Source organism: Megascapheus bottae, chromosome 11 (genome assembly GCF_031878675.1).
Source record: "Megascapheus bottae isolate mThoBot1 chromosome 11, mThoBot2.hap1, whole genome shotgun sequence".
NCBI classification, from domain to species: domain Eukaryota; kingdom Metazoa; phylum Chordata; class Mammalia; order Rodentia; family Geomyidae; genus Megascapheus; species Megascapheus bottae.
The window spans coordinates 51,848,845-51,865,434 of NC_143519.1; the positions used below are offsets into that span (position 1 = coordinate 51,848,845).

The 16,590-nt window shown below is 34.8% G+C and overlaps 1 protein-coding gene across 5 annotated transcripts in view; it reads left to right on the forward strand.

Annotated features, from left to right (window-relative positions):
- Positions 1–16,590, forward strand: part of Nbea (neurobeachin) — a 496,782-nt gene that overhangs the window by 107,812 nt on the left and 372,380 nt on the right. For all 5 annotated transcript variants that reach the window (XM_090342258.1, XM_090342251.1, XM_090342252.1 and 2 more), the window contains 5 exons: positions 5,489–5,597; positions 10,027–10,108; positions 10,333–10,456; positions 11,284–11,476; positions 14,424–15,440. In XM_090342258.1, coding sequence (XP_090198384.1) covers positions 5,489–5,597; positions 10,027–10,108; positions 10,333–10,456; positions 11,284–11,476; positions 14,424–15,440 — 1,525 coding nt within the window. The remainder of the gene's footprint in view (positions 1–5,488; positions 5,598–10,026; positions 10,109–10,332; positions 10,457–11,283; positions 11,477–14,423; positions 15,441–16,590) is intronic.

Here is a 16,590-nt window from a genome sequence, read left to right on the forward strand (position 1 = left end):
CCTGAAGAGCTCAGGGACTTCTTCCAGGCCCAGAGTTCAACCCTCATGACCTACAAAAAAATTTTAAAAAGAAGTTTTATGTACTTATTTTTTGATATCAAAATAAAGTGAGAGAGAATGAAGACATTATAGATGTAGGCAATAACTCACACAGCCATGACTATAGAAAAGGATTCCATACGAATGTATGCATTAATGTATAAGACTGCTCATTTAGATTGGCTTATGTAATGATGGACTCAGATTTCAAGGTTTAGTTCAAAGTAAACACTTTAAAAAATATCAGAAGAAGACAGATGCTGTTGTTCCACGCCTGTCACCCTAGCTACTGAGGAATCTGAGATCTGAGGATCCATTATGGTCCAAATCCAGCCTGGATAGGAAAAGTCTGAGACTCTTATCTGCAATAAACTACTGCAGCGATGCTGTAGCTCAGTGGCAGAGCACTAGCCTTGAGCACACAGAAGCTCAGGGACAATGCCCAGGCTCTGATTCAAGGCCCATGACCAGCAAAAACAATCTATATCTATGTTTATATATATATATATATGTATATATGTCTATATATCAGTTTCAAAGGAACACATTGATAAAATATAGAAAATGGAGGAAACTCACAGACAATACAATTTTTTAAATTTTTTAAATGTCATTATTTATACAAATAATGATTAAGATACTCCTACATATTCTTATGTATTTTTTCTGTAAAATTTATAAATAATACAACAGAACAAAAAGTTATTTGAAACACATTGTTATTATGATTGAAGACACAACCTATTAATTCCAAGGTGTAAGTTTCTTAATAATGATAGGTTGGCCCAAGGTATGAAAAACAAACAGAAAAGGATAAAAATATAGAATGATAGCAAATGTCAAAACCTTTCTGTAAAATATTCATTTTGAAGACCAAAGGTTTAAGAAGCAAAATGTACTTTTAATTGGAAGGAATAAATACATTATAACTGATACAAAATCCTTTCCAAATCACATTGGCTTCAGAAAATTAGAAGATGCAAAGGATTGTTCAGTAAGTAATGTTTGTAGGCAAAATCTGCGTCTGGTTATGGAGATGAACATTTTAGATTGTGAAGGTAATAAAGTTGTGTTTGTCTCTTCCCTTACACAGACCGATACCTTCTAAAAATAGCTTTCTTCAGCAAAGTTGACTGTCAAAAAATTTGAGACATTAGTTAATTTATTTTAAACAAACAAATGAACAAAATAAAACAACTTGGGGTCAAACATTGAGACCCAGTCCACCCCAAACTATTCAGGAAGCTGAGATCAGAGGATTCCTGTTCAGAGCAAGCCTGGACACAAAAGTCGTGAAACTCTTATCTATAATAAACTACTCAGAAAACACCAGAATAGGTGCTGTGGCTTGAGTGGTAGAGTGCTAGCTTTGAACAAATGAAGCTTAGGGATAGCACCCAGGTCTTTAGTTTAAATCCCAAGACTAGCACCCCTTCCCCTCCACCATAAAAAAAAACCATGTGGAAAATAAGCAAAATTAACAGTAGATGAAGAACACTTAGCGGGAAAATTTTGTTAATAATAATTGTGACTTAAAATATTCTGATAGGTTAAAGAACAGATGAGTGAACTGCTTCTGAGGAAGAACAGCCAATAAACTGAATTTCAAAACAACTGAAAGAAATGATTATAGAAAATGGAAATATTGGATTTTGAAATAGTAACTTTTTAGAAAAGAAAATGGGATGAAATCAACATACAAATAAAAATGAAATTGGAAGAAGATAAAAGGAAGATAAAATCTGTACCTAGCCAGAAGGATATGTAGAAGATAAAAATGAAAACAATGTAAATAATAAAGAGAGGTGAAGAAAATACAGAATTAGGTGGAAAATCATTTTTAAGAAGGAAGAAAATTTCCAATTTTTTCTTTTTTTTTTTTTCTTGCCAGTCCTGGGGCTTGAACTCAGGGTCTGAGCATTGGCCAGGGGCTTTCTCAAGGCTAGAGCTCTACCACTTGAGCCACAGCACCTCTTCCAGCATTTTCTATATATGTGGTACTCAGGCTTTGAACCCAGGGCTATGTGCATTTTAGGCAAGCACTCTACCACTAAGTCAAACTCCTGCCCCACCCCTCCTTTTTTTTTTTTTCTTTTCTTGTTTGGAAGCATCACTTATTCAAATGTGGGAAATTCTCGGAGCCAGGGATTTGACCTAGTGGTAGAGTGCTTGCCTAGCATGTACTTCTTTTTCATTTTTATGTTTATATTTTGCTTGCTTCCTTCCTTCCTGTCTGTCTGTCTGTCTGTCTGTGTCTCTCTCTTTCTCTCTCTCTCTCTCTCTCTCTCTCTCTCTCTCTCTCTCTCTCTCTCTCTCTCTCTCTCTCTCTCTCTTTTTTGGTTGATTATGGGGCCTGAACTCTGCCTAGGTGCTGTTCCTGACCTCTTCAGCTCAAGCCTACCACTCTGTTACTTGAACCCACAGGACCACTTCAGTTTTCTGGTGGTTAATTGGGGATAAGAGTCTTTGGGCTAGCTTTGAACTGAGATCCTCATATCTCAGCCTCCTGAGTAGCTAGGATTGAGCTTGAACCACAGGCGCCCAGCCCTATTTTACCTTTCTATTACATATGAATGAAACAGTAGTTTATACCTGCATTTTAAAGTAAAATATAGTGGGCTGAAGGCAAGAATGAGGATAACTAAACATTCCTGAGAACCTGGGTTTGCTTCCCCAGCACTGTAATTTAGCAGCCAATAAAAGATACAATAAAATTTAATATGAGTTTTTTTCCTATTTAGTCACCCATTTTCTTACTTCAATTTTCTTCTGTATGGAGAACTTTTACTGTTGATTTTAAAATGGCACTTTGGGATAGTAGAATTTTAAATTTTCCACATTTAGTTCCATGCAAAAATTGAATTTCTAAATTATATCATATCACTAAAACTATTGGTCAAAATGAGTTAAAAATAATTTGTAATGCTATTTTAGAAAGAGTAAATAAGAAGTGCCAGTATGACCACTGAATAGAAAGTTTCTTTTCAACATTAAATACAAATGAAGAAATAACAAATATTAAATTTTATGTTTTATTAAAGAAAATTAAAATCTCATACCAAAAATCTTGTAAAAATTCAAAAAATAAATAACTTTCAGTTATGTAATTATGGTTGATATTTGTCTTGGTATTATTAAAATAACTGTAATCACTAGGAAAAAGATCACAGAGGGAAAAATGGTCAGAGGACAGACAATATTAGAGATTTCTTAGAAATGTTATAAATACTTGGGCCGGGAGTTTAGTGTACTGGTAGAGTACTTGCTTAGCATGAAGACTAGGTTTGATTCCTCAGCACCACATACATAGAAAAAAAAAGCTGAAAGTGGTGCTGTGGCTAATGGATAGAGCTCTATCTTGAGAAAAGTCCCAGGACAGTGCTCAGGCCCTGAGTTTAAGCCCCACAACTGGCAAAAAAAAAAAAAAAAAAAAAAATTAAAGAAATGATCTAAATACTCAAAAAAATATAAAGGACCAGAATTTTGCCTCAAGTGGTAAAGTGTTTGTTTACCAAGGATGAGTTTCAGAATTCAATCCTCAATACTACCAGAAGAAAAAGAAATTTTTTAAACTATGAATATTTGCCAGCATTTTGGAATAAGAAAGTTTTATACTTTTAACATATCAAATTAACTTTTTTACTATTATGGTAGTACAAGATTATGAAGAGATAAGAAAACAAACATTCTTCTATGGCATATATATATGGGGGTATTTTGGGGATCAGTTTTCAAAAAATAATAAAAATTAATGATTTTTAATCCATTATTTCTGTTATAAGAATGTATTGCATGAAAGCCAGGCCCAATGGCTCATACTTTCTACTCAAGAGGCAGAGATCTGAGGATCAAGGTTCAAAGCCAGCCCGGGCACAAAAGGACCTGAGACTCTTATCTCCAGTTAACCTCTATAAAATGGGAAGTGGGGCTTGGCTCAAGAGTAGGGTGGTAGCCTTGAGCTGAGGAGCTCAGGGACAGTGCCCAGTCCCAATTTAGACATAATGTAGGTTTTACTCCTGCTTTGTAGCAAAGAGTCATTTTTTGACAGGGTTATGGCATTTGTTCTTTCCTGATCAGGAGCAGATGAAAGCTCCAGGCTTCCTTTTCTTGGGGAAAAAACAAAAGCTTTGCTCTCCATCTAGCCCATATAACATCTATAAGTTCTGTGCTTTGGCCAGTTGACCTTTATAATCTTTAAGTGTTTTTCATATACAGTGAGGGGAAAGCCATTTGCTTTCTTTTGTGTATAGATAGTTTTGCTGCTTCCTTCCTTGAACTGAAGAGGAGTGGCTGTGGGGACCAACAATCCTGTGTTTTTGTTGTGTGGTATACTGCTTGGAGGTTGATGTTAGACTAAGGATTTTCAAGTGAATAGTTCACAGATAAATGCTTCATTTTACTTCTGTATTAACTAAAGTAACTATGACTGCTATTATATAGACAATGAGACTTACCAAATCAGTTGACTCTTTCCTGTTCACTTAAAATTTAAATGAGTTTTAGCCAGAAGATGCTACTTTTGCAAGAAATTCTGGTAGCTTCTTCCACCCTATCATATCCTTATATTTATCACATGGCTCCTGCGTTTCTGGATCCTTTGAGTTTGGAAGACTCATAGCTACATTATTTGCTTTTGATCATAATTTTAGGTTATTTATTTATTTGGTGCCAGTCCCCGGGTGTGAACTCAGGGCCTGAGCATGCTTCTTTTTGCTAGGACTCTACCACTTGAGCCACAGCACCATTTTTTCTATTTATGTGGTGCTGAGAAATTGAATTCAGGGCTTTGTGCACGGTAGGTAAGCATTCTACCCCTAAGCCACATTCCCAGCCCATAGTTTTACATTTTTGATATTAAAGTTCAGACTGTGTTGGGATTAAAATTGTTTTTTTTCTTTTTTTTTTTTTTGGAGCTGTTCCTGGGGTTTGAACTCAGGACCTGGATGCTGTCCCTGAGCTTTATTGTGCAAAGCTAGCTCTCGCACTTATGCCACAGCATCACTTGCAGCTTTTTGGTGCTTTAATTGGAGAGAAGTGTCCCATGCATTTTCTTGCCCTGACTGGTTTTGGACTGTGGTCTTCAGATCGTGGCCTCCTACATAGCTAGGATTATAGGTGTGAACCTCCAGCAAGCACCCAGCTAAAATGTTTTTTTTTTCTTTTGCATAAGAACAGCTTTTAAATAATGGTTAAAAATTTGATATAATTCATTATTTTTATATGGTTATACAATTCATATACATTGTATTTTAGTTTACCTTACATGATACGTGTTTAAATAGTAGTCTAGAACTTTAAAAAACAGCTGTGTTAATTATTTCTTTCTATAGATGGAAGCAGGTAAAGATAATTTTATGACTCTGTTTCTGCTCACAAATATCTTTTCTTATCTAAAAGTCATATGATCTCAGACTCCAGTGTTTCATGTTTTTTTTTTTCCTCTCTCCAGGAGAAAAGTTGAAATTATGCACACACACAGTCTTTTCACTCTTCTTGGAGAAAGGCTGATGTTACATACAAATACTGTGACTGTCACCACGTACAACACACTCTATGAGGTAAAGTAAAATATGAGATGAAGTTATTTACAGCTGAAAACTTCAGCATTTGTACTGAAGCCAGCCATTAATCGAAAATGTCAGTTAATTCCCAAAATAAAGATGCACACAAGCTTTGCATTTTTATTTTTTAGTGTATCCAAGTGCAGTCATTTGTCAGTGTTTTTGTGTTATTGTAAGGCCTGTTTGGTTAGTACAGAATAATTAGCTTTGTAATCTTTCTTATATAAACATTCATATACGATGTATAATAATTTACTTATCTTTCTCTCCACCCTGCTTTCTAGTATATATGTCAACTACTAACATTAAAATAGAGTTGATACTTAGATAAAATGAGGTAAGAACTATTTATATAAGTGATATTTGGAAGCTCTTTAAATATCACTATTTGAATTTAGCTAAGTCACTTTCTAAATTATTTCGCATAAATGGCAAGCTATAGCCTTGAGTACCTTCCTTCCCTCCTTTCTTCCCTCCTACCTTTTTTTCTTTCTCCCTTGTTTTTTATTTTTAATCTTTAAATGTTTTCAGTTTTGCTGATGTTGGGGATTAAACTCAGAACCTCATACTTGCTGAGAAGTGGCTGCATCACTTGAGCCATAACCCCAGTCCTTTTTTCTTTAGTTACTTTTCAGATAGGGTCTGGCAAATTTTGCTTGGGCCAGCTTCAGCTTCCATCTTCTTGTGAATGCTAATGCAAAGCTAATATTGGAAGTATGGACCCAGTTCGTTTGTTGCACCAGATCTCACCAACTTTTTTTTCAAGTTGGCCCCTAACCATGACCCTCCAAGTCTTTGCTCCCTGAGTTGCTGGGATTCTGTGTGTGAGCCATCAGATCTAGGTTTGGGTTTATTATTTTCTATGAAGTACCTAGAGTGCCCTACATTAGCAGTTTTAATTTTTTCATGCTATTATTAGGCACATTCATCTATATTATCTTTAATTCATTCAGCTCAACCTTAATCTTACTTTCCAGTGAGTGATATTCAGTGACTTTAGTTCTTTTTTTTCTGGTGTAATTGATGTCAGAGAAACAGTACCTGTTTTTGTATGGGTGGGAGGAAAAGATGTTATTTTTTCTATTTTTAAGTGTTAAAATAATCAAAAGAAATAATCTACAATATTAAAAACTACATAAAATACAAGTATTGGTGATTATAAATTGCTTTATTCGAACCCAGCCATGAAGATTTGTTTGGGCATTCACTGAGGTTGCTTTTGCACCATGGCAAAGCATGTTTGCAATCCTTTCTTGAGTAGCTGCTGTAGGCACAGCAGGAACCAGGTCATTGTAATAGCTCAGCAGCATTTCATGTGCCACATGCATTTCCAGACTTTATTCTTTTTTTTAATACCAGTGCCTATATTAGTGCATATCATTTTAAAGCAAGCGAAACTGGTTCTAATGGCACACTTTTAAGACACACTGGATTGTGAATTGTTTTGTTACAGATTCTTGTGGCCATTATAAAAGTTAATTACAATCATACTAATAGATAACTGTAGTATAGCTAATGTAGTTAGGAAATACAGACTATTTCCTTTTGATAGATTTCTTCACAAAAATGTTTTTGAAAAAGGTTAAAGATGGCCAGGTTACCAGTGACTAGCATCTGTAATCTTAGCTACTCAAGAGGCTGTGATCTGAGACTCTCTATCAAAAGCCAGCCCTGGCATCAAAGTCTATGAGACTCTTATCTCCAATAACTTATAAAAATGAGTCAGAATTGGAGTTCTGGCTCAAATGATAGAACACTAGCCTGGAGCATAAAAAACTCAGAGATAGTGCCAAGGTCCAGAAATCGAGTCCCAAGTCTAGTAAACAATGACAAGAACAGCAACAAAACAGCAATTAAAAGGCATTCGAGAAGGAAAACAATGAGATTTGAAATGGGAAAAATTCAAACTTCGACAATGTTGCATCTCCCCTCCCCCACCTCTTTTGTTCTTTACTCTCTTTCTCCCTCCTCCCTTCTTCTTCCTTTCTTCTTTATTTCTTTTTTTTTGTTTTAAGACAGAAGCTCTTCTTGCCTCTAGTCTGTTAAGCACTAGAATTACATGCAATCATGCCTAGCAAAGTTTTTTTTTTCTTATTTCTGATAGTATATTCTCCTACTAATAGTTGCTACATTTTATTGGGCATTTTTTAAAACAAGCACTTTGGCAATACTCAGATCTAACTCTTACAGTTACCCTATAATACTGGTATGTTTATTTCCTCTTACAACTGGACTGGGATGTAGGTCTGACAAGGTGCATGCCTACCAAGTGCAGTGTCCTGGGTTTGATACCAAATATCGAAAAAGGAAAGACAAAAAATAGTTAAATAAACAACAACAACAAAAACCCAACAGAGTAACTGTGACTCACAATACTACTAATACTTATAAAATTGACAGGTTATAAATGTAGTGCCTCTTGATTAATTCTTGTCCACTTCTCCCACTCTGTCCCTTTCTCACCTCTTCTTAATCTTGGGTTTATAGACTGATTTTTTTTTTTGCCATTTAACAAAGCAGTTTGTATATACAGTGCATTTTGGTCTATGTCATCCCTTCAGCATCTTCACTGCCTTCCTACCTACCCCGTTCCTTATTTTTCTCAGGTCTGTGATGTACACAATGCATTCTTGCCTGTATTCTATTCATTTCTCCTATTCTATCTTCTACCCCTGTCCTCTTGACAGCCACTTCTTATGTGCCCATTATCATGGGCACTGTACCACTTAACTCTTTCTGGTATGAGTGTGCAATAGTTTTCCTTTCTCTCTATGAATATTTGTATTTTCTGTATTCTAAGAGTAATCTATTAAATTTGTATTGAAAATTAAAAAAATAAAATTAAATGGACTATTCAGTATATAAGAATTTACCTTACAGATTTACCTTCCAGCTTCAGGTAGTAGATTTTGAACATCCCAAAAGTTCTATGATGACAAAGCATACAGGGTTCTTTCTGAACAACTTGTGAAATTAATTTTGGAGGAGTATTATTTATAATGAACTGATTCTAAAAAAAACAGTTAAAGTAGATGTATTAAAGTATCTAAAAAGAAAAGTAGTAACTGATATATTGGCACTGTTGGATCTTCACAACTAACAAACCTAATTGTATTTTAAGAATAGTATGACATCTGGACATTGGTGGCTCATGCTCCTAACCCTAGCTATTTGGGAGACTGAATTGGGAGGGTTGCAATTCCAGCCCAGCCTAGACAGGAAAGTCCACACAAAACTCCATCTCAGTTGAGATGGAATGAACAAGAAAATCTTAGTAGGTAACAATGAGCCACATTTAAAAGAAGAGGCGATTTTTACACTTCAGTTTTAAGTAGAGACCTTAGCATAGCATACTTGTCTTGTTTACTTACTTTCTAATTTTTAAAACATTTTTAATTGTTTTAAAATTTATTTTATATTTTCTTATATTTATTGTGAAGGTGATGTACAAAGGGGTTATAGTTGCATGAATCAGGTTAAGCTAAGCACATTCTGTTTTTGAAGTATCACCACCTCTTTATTCTCCTGTAGTTTTTATTTCTTCTCAGCCCCCTCTCTCCTCTAAGTTGTGTAGCGCATTTTCAATATAGTGTTTCATGACTATCACTCCTGACTTACTTACTTCACTCTTTGTTTCCATATCTTGGAGTTTGTTTCAGTATGCATAATATTTTATATAAATATGAAGAGGCACTTAGGCATTTCACCTTGTGTTTTTCTCCTAAGAGTATCCTCTTTTGGTCTCATTGTGTGTGAGAATCTAGAATCCTGTATAATTTGTCATATCCCAGTCAGCATTTCTTTATTTGTGTGTGTGGTGTGTGTGTGTGTGTGTGTGTGTGTGTGTGTGTAACAAAAAGACATGCACACATACACACAGAGAGACAAAACGACAGAAAGAGAGAAAGTGGCAGAGAGACAAAGACAGAGAAAGAAACAGAGACAGAGCCAAAACAGAGAAAAAGACAGACTTCCTTTTATCATAGATTATAATTTTTTTGTCCTAAAGCTTGTCATTAAAACTGAGTTTTTATACCATATTCAAATGTCATGTTCTATAAACAAGTATTCAAGTAAAACATCTATATGCAATCACTGGCTAATAATACTTTCTAATTTTCTAAATTAGTATTAACACAGTCATCAGACATATAAAAATCACAGCATAAGTAACTATCTAAGAAGCACACTGCAAAGTTATTTTAAACAGAGTACATTAATGGGCTATTTAATCTTTTATTTATAGACATTGGGTATGATTTTATATTTGTGTAAAAATGAAATTTGAGACATTTACCAGTATGTGGAATCATTGGAAAGTTTCTAGAAGAATGTTTCACTTGATTTGCATTTTCAGGTCTTTAGATAGCTATGCTATTAATTTTTAAAATTACTCTAAATGAAGTTCAAATTATTTGCCTTTCAGATCTTAACAGAGCAAGTGTGTACTCAGGTTGTACATAAACCACACCCGGAGCCAGACTCTACCGTGAAAATTCAGAATCCAAGTGAGCAGCAGCAGTTCTTTCCTGTTATACGATAGTGACATGCCACCATGAGTGATTAAGACAAACTTTTCTAATTCCTTCACTCATTATAGTGCTTAACTTGTTCATGACACTTATAACTCGCTATCATTATTCTAAGGTTAATTAGAATTAGCAAATATGATACATATCTTAGGTTCACATATGATATAGTTACAATCTTCAATTCATTGTTTTATTTACAGTGATTCTTAAAGTGGTGGCAACTTTGTTAAAAAACTCTACACCAAGTGCAGAACTGATGGAAGTTCGTCGTTTATTTTTATCAGATATGATAAAACTTTTCAGCAACAGTCGTGAAAACAGAAGGTAAATACTTTGAGATTTTAATACAGTAGAACTTTATTTCCATGCATGTTTTACCTTAATTTTCAGATTTCTTGTTAATTATGTTTCAGTTCTTTTCCATATTGCTGAAACTTTTAATCATTACAGAAGTCATTTTGTACTTTTATATATTCAGCATTCTTTTATTTTTTAATTTAAGTAGATTTATTTTAATTGTGCATATGAACATAGCTAAATACATACATAGCTATAGATAGATATAACTATATATACAAATCCCTGCTAAAATGTATGTTATCCCTAATACCTATCCCTAACACCAACAATGCCACTTTTAGTTGTGATTGTTTTGGGTTTGTTTAACCTTGTTTATACTATCCATTGTTTAGTTTATGAATATTGTCATCTATTTTAAAGCTTCTTTGGTAGAACTTGAGGTACAATATGAGACCAAGAACGCTTACCTCTTTCCTGAGCCTGATTTGATGAATAACTTCTATAGTGTGGGAAGTCCAGAACTGTGCAGGGCAGTTTTATGGTTAAGGGTAGCCTTAGTACAATCCATTGTGGAAGAGAACCGTCAACCACTAAGTTTAGACATATGAGGTGCCTTGCAAGTGCTAAATGTGATGTGAACATAGAGAATAGATAACTAAATATAATTAAGAGTGCTAGAAAAAATATTGTGAGCAATAATTAGGATTTTTCAGCTGAGAATTATAGGAATTAAGTAGAATGTGAATTACTATATTCATTAAGATCTATATGTGTTACTTTATACAGACTTCAAAATGATAAATTCTAATTCAGTTTTGGTATTTTATTGAGGTATTTTTTTCCCTACTTAGATGTTTATTGCAGTGTTCAGTATGGCAGGATTGGATGTTTTCTCTTGGCTACATTAATCCTAAAAACTCTGAAGAGCAGAAGATTACTGAGATGGTCTACAATATCTTCCGAATTCTTTTGTATCATGCAATAAAATATGAATGGGGAGGCTGGAGAGTCTGGGTGGATACCCTCTCAATAGCCCATTCAAAGGTAATGGGAATTTATATTTTAACATTTTATATTATTGAGGTTTAAACAATAGATTAAATGGCTGTAAACCCTCATCTGGTGCCATCTTCTGGACATCCTAAGTTACAACATCACATTCCTTGATTGTAACTTTTTCTGTTTATTCAATCCCATTGATAGATCACTTAAATAACAAGTTTATAAGGAATTTAGATTCTGTATCCGTTTGTAGAAGATTTGAGAATTTGCTTCTGACCCAGTTGCTTTTTAACTAAAACTACTTCTTACAAAAATAATTCATGAAATGATCTCTGAAATACTTTTTTTTCATATATTTTTATTGTAATTAATAGAAGGGTTACATTATATTCACCAGATAGAAGGTGCATTACTTCACAAACATTGATACCCTTTTTCATGTCTTGGTCACCATTTCCCTCCCCCCACCCCCGCCCCTCATCTTGTTTTCCTCCCTTCCCTATCCGACTTCAGATAACCAAATACGTGTATATACAATATAACATATAACAAGGTGAAATACTGTAACAATATGAGATAACCAAGGGACAGCAAAAGAGATGAGAGATAACATAGTACATTAAAGATAACAATCACTCATTATATGGCTTTTGTTTCTATATCCTGGAGGTCCTTTCACTTAGCATCATTTGATATGGCCTTAAGTATCTTCTCTGAAATACTTTTAAGACCACTTTTAAAGTAGTCAGTTTTTCATTTCCAAGTAAAAATCACGAATATATCTAGATTGTTCAGTGATCATTCAAATTCTTTTATATTTTACCTATTTTTAATTCTAAGGATCTATCTATATTAAATGTTTTAAAATCTTTGATATAAGTCATAAAGTGTATAAATATGCATGCATTTTACTTTGAAAGTTTAGAGTTAGAATTTCTCACCATTTAGTGTCATAAGGAAAGGATGGGGAGCTGGGAGCATGGCCTAGTGGTAGAGTGCTTGCCTAGCATGCATGAAGCCCTGGTTTCTATTCCTTGGTAGTGTTTACACAGAAAAAGCTGGAAATGGAACTGTGACTCCAGTGGTAGAGCTCTAGCCTTGAGAAAGCTCAAGGACAGTACCCAGGCCCTGAGCTCAAACCCAGACTGGCAAAAAAAAAAAAAAAAAGATGGGCATTAGAAGTTTACTTTCAACCTAGTTATATCCACAATTTAGTTTTGTAATTTTTAGGGCACTCATTTAGTCTTTTCTTTATAGAATATTATTAACATTTTATTTTCTAAACTTCAAAAGACTGAGCAGGGCTGGGAGTTTGGCCTAGTGGTTAAAGTGCTTGCCTAGCATGCATGAAGACCCGGGTTCGATTCCTCGGTACCACATACATAGAAAAAAAAGCCAGAAGTGGTGCTGAGGCTCAAGTGGTAGAGCTGTAGCCTTGAGAGAGTCCAAGGACAGTGCTCAGGCCCTGAGCTCAAGCCCAGAACTGGCAAAAAAAAAGACTGAGCAAAGGAATTAGTTACAGTTTAATATTTCCATCTAATTGTCCAGTGCTTGCTGATCATGTTCCCTCTTCCATCATTCTCCTTCATTCCATCTCAAGTAATTTTTAGCAGAAATTAGAAAACTATTTGAAAAGGACATAAAGTTAAGTTTATGGTTTATGGTCTGTACTGCTTCTCATGGAGCTATTCCACACCTATGTGCGCTGTGACACAGTATATGAAAAAGAATAGTTGTGGTTATAGCCAATAGAATTTTTATCAAAACAGATGGCAAAGCTGGTTGCCGGTAATTCTAGAATGACCATCTGTAATTCTAGCTATTCAGAAAGCTGAGATCTGAGGATAGCAGATTGATGCCCAACCTGGGCAGTAAAGTCCATGAGAGTCTTATCTCCAATTAACCACTAGTAAGCCACAAGTGGAACCATGGCTCAAGTAGTACAGAACCAACCTTAAGCATACAAGTTCAGGGACAGCACCCAAATCCTGAGGATTGGCCTGTGTACCTGCATGCATGATGCAGTCACACACCTATACACACCCATACAGACAGACAGAGACAGACAGACAGACACACACACACACACACACACACACACACACACACACACTTTAAAAATCAGAGCTAATAACAGATGGCAAGCAGATATGATCTGTTGGTTCTAGGTTGGTAATTTCTAACCTTTGGGATTTATTTTTCGCTTCTGTAATTGAATTGTTTCTGTTATGAAATGTACATTTGATAATATAGTGATGCTTTACATCATTTGTTTAACAAATTTAAAAAGAGTAAATGAAAGGATATTGAAAGTCTGCACAAAAATATAGATTCTATATGAAAATGTAACCATGAAACTTTAGGAGACAGGGATTGGATAGATGTGGAAAATGTTGGAGGTGGTGACACTGATCAAGAAGCATTGTACATTCAAATGGATTTGTTAAATTGAACCTCCTTTGCACAGCTATTTGAAGGTAATTTTAAAAGTAAAAACAAAAATACATTCTGATTGTTCGGAACAGGCCTGTGTGCAATAACAATGTATTTACTTATATGTGTGTGTGTATGTGTGTATGTGTGAATTCCTTTGACCTTGTCATGAATTCGCATGTGAACAATAGGCAATGAAAGCATTTAGCAATAGTATTTTGGATATTGTATATTATTGTCTAGCAGTTACTTTTTAAGTTTAAATACATATATGAGAAGTATCTATCATATTTGGGGGGTATCACTAATACTTAACCTAACAAGAGCAACCTATTATTGTTACTTTACCTGTGCAATTCTGAGGAAATCATATAATGGCTCCCCAATAGCTATATTTGATTATTACATTTATTTAAATTATGCACTTTTTAGGATTAACGTGCTAATTGGAAGATTGCAAAAATCCTGTTATATTTACCTTGACTTTATTTGTACAATTCTTTCCATCTTGACATATATACAAAGTGCCTTAGAATTTTCATTTTTCATTTTCAAGGTCACTTATGAAGCACATAAGGAATACCTTGCCAAAATGTATGAAGAATATCAAAGACAAGAGGAGGAAAACATTAAAAAGGGAAAGAAAGGGAATGTGAGCACCATCTCTGGTCTTTCATCACAGACAACAGGAGCCAAGGGAGGAATGGAAATCCGAGAGATAGAAGATCTTTCACAAAGCCAGAGCCCAGAAAGTGAGACAGATTACCCTGTCAGCACAGATACACGAGACCTGCTCATGTCAACCAAAGTATCAGATGATATTCTTGGAAATTCAGGTAGACCTGGAAGTGGAGTACATGTGGAAGTACACGATCTTCTAGTTGATATAAAAGCAGAAAAAGTGGAGGCAACAGAAGTGAAGCTTGATGATATGGATTTGTCACCAGAGACTTTAGTGGGTGGTGAGAATGGTGCCCTTGTGGAAGTAGAGTCTTTGTTGGATAATGTATATAGTGCTGCTGTTGAGAAACTCCAGAGCAATGTGCATGGAAGTGTTGGTGTCATTAAAAAAAACGAAGAGAAAGATAATGGTCCATTGATAACTTTAGCAGATGAGAAAGAAGAACTCCCCAATAGCACTACATCATTTCTCTTTGATAAAATACCAAAACAGGAGGAGAAACTGCTTCCAGAACTTTCTAGCAATCATATCATTCCAAATATCCAGGATGCACAAGTGCATCTGGGTGTTAGTGATGATCTTGGATTGCTGGCTCATATGACTGGAAGTGTAGATTTAACCTGTACATCGAGTATAATTGAAGAAAAAGAGTTCAAAATTCATACAACTTCAGATGGAATGAGCAGTATTTCTGAAAGAGACTTAGCATCAGCTGCAAAAGGGTTAGAATATGCTGAGATGACTGCTACAGCATTGGAAACTGAGTCTTCTGGGAGCAAAGCTGTACCAAATATTGATGCAGGAAGTATCATTTCTGATACAGAGAGATCTGATGATGGCAAAGAATCAGGGAAGGAAATCCGAAAGATCCAGACCACTGCTACAACACAAGTAAGCTATCTTATAGGAATTCTGTAAATAAACAGGCATTAAACATGATTGCCGTGGTGGCACATGCCTGTTAACCCAGCACCGGGAATGCCGAGGCAGGAGAATCACAAGTTCAAAATCATCCATCATAAACTGAGTTCCAAGCCAGCCTGGGCTACACAGCAACATCCTGTCTCAAAGCAACAACAAGAGTAAAAATACTGAATAGATAATTATTATCTGTAAAATGTAGTAATTTCCTACTAATGATACCGTGTTTGTATTTATTTAATGTATCATAGTATTTATGCAATTTGGTAGTACACTGGAATGCATATATGAAATGAAAAGTATCTGAATAATGCCTTCAGTTCTTCCGCATTTTTTATGTAACTTTGCTTAACCAGTCTGGAACTTGAAATCTTTATATAGTACAGAGCATTGTAGTATATGGAAATATGGCCTTTATGGTCTCTTCCAGTTCTACCTTTTATGGCTTTCACTTCACTCATACCCTTTTTACTTAAAATCTTTATCCTAAATTCTTCATTAGTCTTCTTTCAAGCTTCCAAGTCCAGTCCTATTCTTTGCATTATAGAAAAGATGACTTGTAGTACAGTAGAACTGATAAATGAAGGGAAAAGAAAGGGAACTGTTATTTATCAAGCACCTTCTGTGTTCTGGGCACACTGCTAGATGTGTTCAGATTTAATCCTAATACCAGCCTCTATGAAGCAGGTAATAATGGCTGAGAAAATTTGTAATTGGTAGCATTGACAATTTTCTACCATGTGGATAGAAATTTGGAAAAGTGAAGATCAGGCCTTGCTTTATGAAATGTTAGTATTACAGTTTGAGCCCTGCATAATAAAAATAAAAGGATGTTGTTGGTTTTTTAAAAAATATGGTTATTGAGCTAAATAATAGCGTATGACTAAGGGTATGAGAAATTATAATAATACTTTCCCATTTTTGAGTTTTGTTATTGTCTGTTTCTTTTAACTTACCTTTAATGCCACTGAAAATAAATTTAACTCATTTCCATTATAAAAGAACCAACCATACTTTAATGGTATTTTGTAATTCCGTAAGAATATTTTATAATATATACCTTGTGTGGGAAAGATATTTTTATTTTGTTCTTCATGAACTACCAGTTTTCATTTCTGTA